We start from the raw sequence: 11,706 nt of genomic DNA, 5'->3' as shown, positions 1-11,706 counted from the left end.
GTCACAGTGTTGCAGAATTGAAACATCATTGTACAGTCTAAAAAATGAATGTTAAAGGGAGAGACCACATTGTACATTATTGCAATAATTGCATTATTTTTTAATTTGTATCATATCAATGCCTTGTACAGTGTGGGGTTTTTTTCATTTAAAATTGTTTTGTATTTTATTTTTATAAACTGGTTATGAATAAAATATTTATTCAGCATGCTGGCAGAACCTCTACTCCTCGTGTCGTGCAGTTTCTCAGTCTTTGGGAGCTTGTGTGTTTTGATGTGTTGGTCACCCAGAGGAAGCCAAAGGAAACATGATGGATACTGAATAAAAATATTCATTAAATATTCCATCCATTATCCATAACTGCCTATCCTGTGTAAGGTCATGGGCAAGCTGGAGCCCATCCCAGCTGACTATGGGCGAGAGGCAGGGTACACCCTGGACAAATTGCCAAATCATCGCAGGGCTGACACATAGAGATACACAACCATTCACACTTATATTCACACCTACGGTCAATTTAGAGCCACCAATTAACCTAACCTGCATGTCTTTGGACTATGGGGGAAACCCGTGCAGACATGGGGAGAACATGCAAACTCCACACAGAAAGGCCCCCATCAGCCACTGGACTCGAACCCAGAACCATCTTGCTGTGAGGCAACAGTGCTAACCACTACACCACCATGCCATCCATTAAATATTCTTTAATGAATAATTAAATATCCCCAGAATATTGAATAGGATATTTGTAAAATGTTTGTAATCTTTAACGTTCTGACTTGATGTTTGTCCTTCGGGGTCAAAGATGATCATGACTTCAGTTTGGTGGGTGGCGGTTGTGGATCTGGAGGTGACTGATGAGGCCAGTCTGGGCTTGGAAGGTATGCCCACATGTTGGGCATGGGTGGATAGGTGCTGTAGTAGGGGTGGCGATAGTTCAAGCCTTCTGCGCGGCTCGTTTCTTCTGAGCCTTGGCAATGCATTTCATCTCTGCTGCATGTGTGCCACTGGTGAGCTTTACTCGCCATGCTAGATGATTCTGAGCAAGCGACTCCCAGGAAGTGAGATTGATTAGGGTTTTGAGGGACACTTTGAGATTGTCCTTGAAGCATTTCTTCTGCCCCCCAGATGAGCATTTGCCTTGGCACAGCTCTCCATACAACAACTGTTTGGGCAGTCGACTGTCTGGCATCCTGACAACATGGCCGGTCCATCTGGCTTGGGCTTTCTGCAGAAGAGTGTTAACGCTGGGAAGTCCAGCCCCAGTAGACTGTGCACATTGTATGTGTCAGGGTTGAGTACCGAGTACCTTCACTATCTTATTTATTTTCTTATTTGTTGTAGTTCGATCACTGAGTGGGATCCGTGGTGTGCTGACCAGGGTGAGGTGAAGCAGGCTATGTTTGCCCTTTCCTCCATGGCAGTGAGCAGAGCAAATCCTAAACAGGGCTGCTCAGACACCCAGGGGGCTGCCAAACTCCACTGCTGCTTTGTTCCAGCAGAGAACGACCCTATGCCCTGGGCCGCCTGTGTGTAGGTTCATGACTACAGCTTCCAGTGTTTCCGCACCTACTGCTTCGCCACTTGCCCATTGCCACAAGACTTGAATTTGAAGTTATGACTTGTGCGTGACTTGGATTAGTGTGAAGCAGAGTTGTGCAGCAATCAGCCTCACTCTCTTGTCCTGACCTAACTGGGTCCGGGGGCAAGACGGAATCAAGACAGCTGGCACTACATCAGGATGCAGTGGATGGCCAACAGTGTTCTATGTGTTGCACTGTGCCCTGATCGCGCTCCACAAACATTTTGCTGGGTCCGCCTTCCTGCCTGTTGAACCACCAGGTGGTGGTCCCCTCAGAGCAGTCTGCTGAGTCCAGTCTTCGGTCATAACCCTGACCAGGGGGAGCAAGGCTTGCTAGTGCTTGCTCAAGGCACCACCCCAGGCTAGTGGAGGGAAGGAGACACCTTACTACTCTGTTGCATGGCGGTCAAGGACGGCACATGTCCACGGCCCTAAAACAAATTCTACCTCTGACTTATCCTTATGCTGATTATACATTAAAATATTCTAGTTCCTTAAGGATTATAGTCTTGTTTTCATAGGGGTGATCGAGGCTCAACAGTTAAGGCGGTGGGTTAGTGATCACAAGGCCGGGAGTTTGAGCCCTGGTGCTGCTGGGCTGCCACTGTTGGGCCCTTGGGCAAGGCCCTTAACACTACCTACTCAAAATTATCCCCACTGACTTCACAAAGAGGTGGAGGAAAAGTGTAGATAACCAACCAACCAACCAAGCACGCTTGTGTTTTCCTGGATAACAAATTGTATTGTCCGTATCTACGTGGGTTTTTTTTTTTTTTTGGTCTGTTCTATGAGAACTGAATATAGTCAAGTTAGCATAATTTATACCTCAGGAAAATTGTGAATCACCCAGACTCTGAGTCACAAACACTTTTATTTTGAAATTTAAGTTCTTGTGCTTTCAAGCTTCACAAACAAGCCACACCCACTGCGTTACCAAAGAGACCACAGTGTGTTGTCAAGGCAACGCTGCTCGTGTGTCATCAGAAATCGTGTTGTCATGCAGAAACGGAATGGCTATGGATCTGACGCTTGATTTGAAGTCTCTTCAGTTTGAAAACGGACTCAGTGAAGAGGAGAAAGAGTGTGTTATTCTGCGCAGTCGCTCTTCAGGGTTAGCAGTGTGCGGTTGTGCGCATGCGCTGTTTCTCTGCAGACTCATGTCTTTAGTCAGGTAGATCACAACATACACACAGGGTCGAGTCACTGGGACAGTCTCAGTGGTTATTCAGGAAGGGTGGGTTTGGTCTGGTCCGGTCTGGACAATAGAGATTTACAATAAATCATTGGCAGTTGATTGCTGACATTCTTCTAAATATTGTTTTCATTGGAAGGTTTTGTTTAGATGGTATACAGAGAAATACTTTTAGTGAAAAATTTATTGGACTCATCTCATCTCATTATCTCTAGCCGCTTTATCCTGTTCTACAGGGTCGCAGGCAAGCTGGAGCCTATCCCAGCTGACTACGGGCGAAAGGCGGGGTACACCCTGGACAAGTCGCCAGGTCATCACAGGGCTGACACATAGACAAAGACAACCATTCACACTCACATTCACACCTACGGTCAATTTAGAGTCACCAGTTAACCTGACCTGCATGTCTTTGGACTGTGGGGGAAACCGGAGCACCCCGAGGAAACCCACGCAGACACGGGGAGAACATGCAAACTCCGCACAGAAAGGCCCTCGCCGGTCGCTGGGCTCGAACCCAGGACCTTCTTGCAGTGCTAACCACTACACCACTGTGCCGCCCCTGTTTCCACATCAGATTTAAGAATATTTCCGTACAGTACTGTGCAAAAGTCTGAGCACCCTTTTTAGTACACACTTTGCTGTAGAGTTTTATTTTATGACTTATACATTAGTAAGTCAATACAAAATCAGTTTAGATTTCCAAACATTAGTTTTTCAACACAAAAGTAAATGTTATAGAAAAATGTTTGTCAGTGAAGAAAGCAACACAGAGACACTTTTCAGACAAAAACCATAATGAAGGCTGCTGGGTTTTGCTGCTAAATGAAGAAGCAAGTGTGACAGTCAGTGTCCAGAAGAACTGTGGCTGGTTCTGCAAGATGCTCAGTAAAACCTACAGCTCATTTCCTTATAAAACCGCACTCACTGTATCCAAGATGACTATTTTTTAAAAATCAAAGGGTCATCACAGCAAATATTGAGTGTTTAATTTTATTGCTCTTTTATACTTTTTTTCTTGATTAAAAAAACAAACAAACAAAACCATCAGAGCCCTAAATACAAATCCCAAGAATTCAAATCAAGTTCTCAGATTCTTCCTCACTAACTTTACCGGATTACACTACCGTTCAAAAGTTTGGGGTCACTTTAAATGTCCTTATTTTTGAAAGAAAAGCACTGTTCTTTTCAATGAAGATCACTTTAAACTAATCAGAAATCCACTCTGTACATTGCTAATGTGGTAAATGACTATTCTAGCTGCAAATGTCTGGTTTTTGGTGCAATATCTCCATAGGTGTATAGAGGCCCATTTCCAGCAACTCTCACTCCAGTGTTCTAATGGTACAATGTGTTTGCTCATTGCCTCAGAAGGCTAATGGATGATTAGAAAACCCTTGTACAATCATGTTAGCACAGCTGAAAACAGTTGAGCTCTTTAGAGAAGCTATAAAACTGACCTTCCTTTGAGCAGATTGAGTTTCTGGAGCATCACATTTGTGGGGTCGATTAAATGCTCAAAATGGCCAGAAAAATGTCTTGACTATATTTTCTATTCATTTTACAACTTATGTTGGTAAATAAAAGTGTGACTTTTCTTGGAAAACACAAAATTGTCTGGGTGACCCCAAACTTTTGAACGGTAGTGTATGTCTTCATGGACCTTGTTTATTGCACGTGGGCATTGTCATGTAGGAACATGTTTGTGCCTCTTAGTTCCAGTAAAGGAAAATGTTAATGCTACAGCATACAAAGAAATGCCATATACAGTAATCATGTATTTTCACGTTTGTGGCAAAACTTTGGCGAGCACCCAGCTTAAAGCAGTCTTCAAAACTGCTAAGTTTCAGTTGATGCAGTGTTCAAGAGTGGACAAAAACAATGAAATGAACATTTTTCTGTTGAGTGTTGATATTTTTATTACTATAGTTAAAAAAAAAAACTATAGATGCAATTTATCAATTTTTTTGCCTATTATAATTGTTTTGATTACACTATCTGTAGTTTCTTGTCATAATAATAATAATACTTTTTATCTTTAGGGATAAATTAAACCATCTAACCAATAAATCAGACCTGCAGACAGTGAAGATTGGCATTATTGGAGGTGGACACGTGGGCAAACAGCTGGCACTTCTTTTACTGACTATACCAGGCTTTAAACCGTCGAACATTAACATATCGACTAAAAGACCAGACACACTGAGTAAGTGTTTAAATTAGGCACATTTGCAATAAACATTTAAATCTTTCCTGTTGAGAATACAATGGTATTTGCATTGTCTTTGAAATCCTAATAAAGAAAATGGCAAATTTAAAAAAAAGAAAGAAAGAAGACTTATTTTGAACTCAGGAACTCTAGTCTATCATTTGTTGTGCACAATTATCAGCCCCACACCCCCTGTGCACCAGTGATACAGGAACATAGGCTGGTGTACCACTCTTGGCACGTTGTGTCCCTAAGGTGACGAATATCAAACGGTTTTATGTTTGTGCAAAATCTATTTACATCCCAAGAAAACAGCATATGATCAAATGCAAAGTTTCTGAAGACTCAGAGCAATAAAACAATTTAATTCTGCAAAATATGTCATTTTGTTTGTTTTTATTTTAAATATTAGCGATGTCAAACAATTTACAACATAGATTTTAAAAGAAAATTAAGTATCTTATAATAATGATTTCTTTAAGTGCAAAATAGTTTCCCAGTTGTTGGAGTCCATTTCAACGATTGTGTGTAATGTTTATTATATGTCGTCTTTTTAAAGGGTGCTAATAATTGACGCCTCTATATAGTAGGATTACTTGATAAAATGACCAACGAGTGTGTATATACTAATTAGGTGGAACTAATAAAGTGGCCGTTGAGTGTATTTCTCATTGATTCCCCTGAAATCATGAAACCGCTCTGGCTGATGAGAACTCAGTGATTCTGTCATATGAGAGCAGTGAATAAGAACTAGCCATCTGTTTGCATTGTAGGCGACTTCTCAAACAGAGGTGTCAGGTGTTATTTTGATAACCGCAGACTGGCCACTTGGGCAGACGTGATCTTCCTCTGTGTGCTTCCCTCTCATCTTCGTCATGTATGTGCTGAGCTTCACTCTCAGCTGCCTGCACGCTGCCTAGTGTACAGTTTCACCTCAGCAGTGCCGTTACACAGGTACGACTTCACAAATAAACGTACATGTCATGTTCAAGATGAATCCTCACCACTGTTTGGTTATTTTCTGCTGACGTGTTGAAGCCGAATAAGAGAAACTTAGTCGGTTTTGTTGGACTCATGAGCACAGTGCTTTCAAAAAGTTTGAAAAGACTTTAAAGAAACTGACAATGTTATTTATTGGGTCACATGTTCTTTAGGAGGGTGGCACGGTGGTGTAGTGGTTAGCGCTGTCGCCTCACAGCAAGAAGGTCCTGGGTTCGAGCCCCGGGGCCGGCGAGGGCCTTTCTGTGCGGAGTTTGCATGTTCTCCCCGTGTCCGCGTGGGTTTCTTCCGGGTGCTCCGGTTTCCCCCACAGTCCAAAGACATGCAGGTTAGGTTAACTGGTGACTCTAAATTGACCGTAGGTGTGAATGTGAGTGTGAATGGTTGTCTGTGTCTATGTGTCAGCCCTGTGATGACCTGGCGACTTGTCCAGGGTGTACCCCACCTTTCGCCCGTGGTCAGCTGGGATGGGCTCCAGCTTGCCTGCGACCCTGTAGAAGGATAAAGTGGCTGGAGATAATGAGATGAGATGTTCTTTAGGAAGATATCAACAAATACATAACTGAAATAAATGTAAAAATGCTTAAACAATAATCAATCATTCTTAAATTATTTCCACACTTCCTGATTTTTTTTTAAAGTGCCAGGGATGCATATAGTATTTCTGCTCTTATTCTTCCATAAGATACGAGGGTACTTCAAAAAGTTTTCGGCCTCACCCAGAAAATGTCACGGGGAAAGATTGTTCTTGCATTATTTTTCAACATAGTCTTCTTCAACTTCAATGCACTTGGTCCACTGATGTTCAAGCTTCGCTCTCCCTTCACAGAAGAAGGTCACATCTTGAGCTTCCAGATGCTTCTCAACAGCATGGATGACTTCATCATCACTCTGAAAATGGTGACCATACAAGTGGGATTTTAGTTTGGGAAACGGATAGAGGTCAGGCGGTGCCTGGTCAGGTGAGTAAGGTGCATGGGGCAACAGTTCAAAGCCACATTTGGCTACTTCTGCAACTGCCACCTGTGCTGTGTGGACAGGTGCGTTGTCCTGAAGCAACAGCACGCCAGCTCAAAGCTTTCCTCTTCTTTCTGCTTTGATTGCTTCTTTCATTTGAGTTTTTGTGGACAGTGATCTAAAGCCTTAGAGTATACAGTTATGCCCCAAAATAGGAGTTACGCTCCTTGTTTCCGGGTGAGGCTGAGAACTTTTTGAAGTACCTTCGTATATCCCTATTTATTCTATCCACATTCACTAGATATGAGCAATTGCACGCTCTGATTGGCTACTCTACTACTAGGCTATCAGTTTCTATACCGTGAGTAGAGAAAAACAAAAATGGTGGAGCATGTTGCTGAACCAACCGAGGACAAAATTAAAACTCTACTCGAAAACAACCCCCCCCCAAAAAAAGCAACAAAATATGGAATAAAAAGTATTTGATGGTAAGACTGTATCTTTTTTTATTTTTCAAGAATTATTATTATAGCATTTTTCACAAATTGCTACTGTCATTTCGCAGGTTTGTTTACAAGCTAAGCGGAAATGATTTTGTCAGACGTTTTGTATAAAGTTTTTATTGAATTTGCAGGGCTCGAAATTCGCGGTGGTCCGGTCGCCCGAGGTGACTTAATTTGTCATTTGGCGAGTAATTCCTGTCACTAGCTAGCCCGGTTGGCTAGTTGAAAATAAAAAATATATATGAAGCAAAGATTCACACACACCATCAACTAAAGCCGCCACATATTAAGCGCGTGCCGTGTCTGTGTTAATCGATGTGTTTATCGGCAGGACGGAAAATACCGAAGAATTCCGAATCATATCGTGTACGAGTCAGGCTGTCGTTTTTTTCACTACTGCGCATGCATATAACGCATCTCGTTGAATATCGCGGTAATCACGTGTAGTATTGGACCAGGTGGGTGGAGCACAGAAGCACGGCAGGCCAGAACTGAGTTCTCAATGAACTATTTATTTCTAGCTTTTCAGCCTTTTATCACTTCCCAGCCGTGCGGCGCGCGCGCACACACACACACACACACGTGTTCTGGTTGGGGAGAGAGAGCTCCCTTTCTCTGCTCTCCTCTCCTTTTAAAGGGCGCGGTCACTGGGGAAGACACACAAATACAGGTTAATCCCCATCAGGTGCAGTGATTCCACCACTTACCTTCCCTGACTCCGCCCTCCATTCACAGACCGACGCTTGGCCACGCCCCCGCTGCCACATCACGTTATCAAATTCAATAGATGTGGCCACATTATCACCCATTTAAACACTTGTTTTTGTTGTTGTTTACATCTACATCTGCCAAAGCTACGTTGCGATGTGGAATTTTCTGAAAGGTGTACAAAAACCGCCAGAGACGGGGACAAAGTGACCTCGGTCTGAAGAGGAGAAACGACAAAGGACTTGTAAGCAAACGTGGGAGCAGGGTAGGCCTTGGCTGCGATATGATTTTTATGGAATAATTAATTTTTTTCAAGTTGATTCCTAGTCAATATGAAGCTCCTAATGCTTTCTCCCTCATAAATGGTTAAATACAGAAAGCATGTTGGACATATTTTGGGTGCTATAGTCATGATAGTAAGTATATTTGCTTTCAATACTCATACACCAAGTTGCCAAGTTTTCCAATATATTATTATTTGTTGATATTATATTATGGTGCCCTGTGTTGTTCTCATTTATGTATTTAACAACAATATCAAAATACTTGGGTCTTGAAATAAATGCACATTAGTCATGAACAATGGTAACTACTCTCTTTTGCGTTATTTTTGACAGAAGTAAAATTCATACATGAACAAATTTGGGCTAGTTGATTTTCTGTTTGGCTAGTTACTTTGGAAAGTAACTAGTCCGGCTGGCTGGTGAAAAAAAAAAAGAATTTCGAGCCCTGAATTTGCAAAAAATTAAAAGAAAAGATGTTCTGTTTCCTAAAATCCAGTGAATGTGGATAGAATAAAACAGTTATTCCACTCAATCTCTTCGTACATGGCTTATAGCCAACTCGGCATGTATCAGCTCATGTACAACGCGATTTCGTGGAATAACTGTTAAATACCTTACTGTAGTTGTATAACATTCAGGGCCATTTTATGTGTCCTACTGTTATAGTCATAAGGAACTTAAAGTGCAGGCGGTTCGTTTTCTGGTTCTAACATCAAGGGGCAGTTTCCCAAGACAGTGTTTAAATTAAACCAGATGTAGGCCTGGATATTTAATACAGAATATTTATAACCTTAAGATCTGAAACTACTCTTAATTTTAAGATTATTTGAGGCAATTACTCAATGTTTGAGCACAGTGCTCTGAAAAGGGTCATTAGTTGCTATTGTCATTTTACAGGTTGGCATTACTTCTTGGTCACACATTTATTCTCAGACCTCAGTACAGTTTTATGACCTGTGATTCGGGTCACTTGTGGCTCCGCCATAATCAAGTGGCAGCAGCTCTAAAGGATGAAGAAGTTCTGAGTGCATCATGCCCACTTTCAATGACTGGTGAGAACTTGGGAACATCCCAGAAAACTGTAATATGGCTGTCTTTCCTGTCACACCTGTTACCTGACCTTTTTGTTGTTTATTTAATTGCAGTGCTGTTGTTTGTGTTATCTCTGACAGGTGGTCTCTGTTTGGATCAGAGGTGGGTGTCTGCGGTGCTCTATATGCTCCTCAATATTTGCACTGCTGAGGGACTGAGGGCCAACCAAACTGTCCAGCTGCTCAATGAGCTGTTTCAGGCAACAATCCCATCCGTAACTCTCACCTGCCAGAGCTTTGTCAACTCATCCTGGGCATCTACACTTAATAAGTCTGAAGAGTAAGTGGTATATTAGCTGCTCTCTCTGCTGAAAATCCATTCAAATAGACTTACATTTCATATATATATATATATATATATATATATATATATATATATATATATATATATATACACACACACACACACACACTCACCGGCCACTTTAACAGGAACTTGCTCTCGGCTGCAGGAGTGGAACCCAATGTGGTCTTCTGCTGTTGTGTGCTGAGATGCTTTTCTGCTCACCACGGTTATAGAGAGTTGCTGTATGAGCTAGCATATCCTTCCAGGCACTTCAAACCAATCTGGTCACTTCCTCTGACCTCTCTTATCAACAAGGCGTTTCCACCCACAGAACTGTCGCCCGCTCAGTGTTTTTTGTTTTTTTGCACCATTCTGTGTAAACTTTAGAGACTGTTGTGTGTGAAAACCCCAGGAGATCAGCAGTTTCTGAAATACTCAAACCAGTCCATCTGGCACCAACACCCATGCCACAGTGAAAGTCACAGAGATCCAAATTTTTTCCCATTCTGATGTTTGAAATGAACATTAACTGAAGCTCTTGATTTGTATCTGCATGATTTTATGCATTGTGCTGCTGTCAAGGGATTGGCTGATTAGAGAACTGCGGTGTATGGGTGTTCCTAATAAACTGGCCTATTGATTTTATATTATATATATATATACACAGAGAGAGAGAGAGAGAGAGAGTGTGTATATATACTGATATACTGTATGCTGTTTTGCAGGCCTTTCCCGTGGATTAACTTGATTGATGTACAGACAAAACAGTCTCCTTTGACTTCTTGTCTCTCAGGATGTAAAGATTTACAAGACTGCATTTCTGTGATGTATCAAAAAATATTTTCTGGCTGAATTTAAAGATTGAAACAAAGACAAAGTGTAAGGAATCTGTTTTCTAACAACAGTTTTCCAGTTGCATAATATTTGGCTATATATACAGGTTGCCTCATTAGATCACGTGTAAACCACAATGTTAAAATAAGGTTAGGATAATTAGGCTCATGAGAACAGTAAGAGTCTCTCAGTGGCCCTGAAATAGTTCTGTAGCTCTCTGGATATTTAGTACCATTTGGGGCCTTATTACACTGATTATGAAACTGCACAATTCATTCATTTCCTAGCAAATGACACGTACTAAGAAAAAAAAAATCATGATTTCAACATGATTATGCATTTGTGACTGGCAGAATGTTATTTATAAATTTTTCATTCATTACTTATCAGGTCACTTGGTCTTTTGGAAGTTCATATGCCATAAAAAGACATACACGTACTTATATTAGTCTTATTCATAACATTTATATACTTATTTATTGAATTGTATTTAATTGATTGAAGGTGCTATGGATGACTATATTGCTATAAAATATTTGACTGCTACGTAACCACACTGTATACATCCATAGCCCTTTTTTGTTTTAGTGTCCGATAAATAGAACAAGTGAACATCTGAAATGTAATTGTTCTAATGACAGATTTGGTGACATTTCCTGTACATTTTATTTATCTTTTTTATTACATCCACCTGCCAAGGGACTACAGGCGGAAATTAGCATGAACTGCTATAACCCGGTACAGACATCTGTCCTTACTACAAGGATAATGTTTAATGTGTACACAGTCCCTTTTAAAAATAAACTCTAAACTCTAAAATAAACTGATTTTAACATGAAGGGGTGGCTTCCTGGACAGGGTTTATATTACACTAGAACTGTTCCTACTGAAGTGTCATTCAAAGCCTCCAAATTGACCTTCTGAAACAACTTTTGATTTACAGTAAGGTTAGTTACTTCCAGATAATGAAGTCTCAAACTAAATTAGGTGGGCAGCATTGTCCCCTCACAGCTCCAAGTTCAATCCTAAGTTCTCTTGTGTGATCTCTTGTGTGACTTTCTGTG

At 41.2% G+C, this 11,706-nt stretch overlaps 1 protein-coding gene across 1 annotated transcript; it reads left to right on the top strand.

The window, feature by feature from the left end:
* Positions 1-2,522: 2,522 nt before the first annotated feature.
* Positions 2,523-10,986, top strand: noxred1 (NADP-dependent oxidoreductase domain containing 1). The gene is made up of 6 exons (XM_060933076.1): positions 2,523-2,753; positions 4,814-4,977; positions 5,754-5,934; positions 9,329-9,483; positions 9,604-9,802; positions 10,534-10,986. The coding sequence occupies exons 1-6, from the start codon at positions 2,593-2,595 to the stop codon at positions 10,658-10,660; spliced, it is 987 nt and encodes a 328-aa protein (XP_060789059.1). The 5' UTR covers positions 2,523-2,592; the 3' UTR covers positions 10,661-10,986.
* The last annotated feature ends 720 nt before the right edge of the window (positions 10,987-11,706 follow it).

The sequence above is a fragment of the Neoarius graeffei genome, chromosome 11 (genome assembly GCF_027579695.1).
Source record: "Neoarius graeffei isolate fNeoGra1 chromosome 11, fNeoGra1.pri, whole genome shotgun sequence".
Classification (NCBI taxonomy): Eukaryota; Metazoa; Chordata; class Actinopteri; order Siluriformes; family Ariidae; genus Neoarius; species Neoarius graeffei.
Note: the sequence above shows the minus strand (reverse complement) of the source record. Positions and strands in the feature narration are given on the sequence as shown.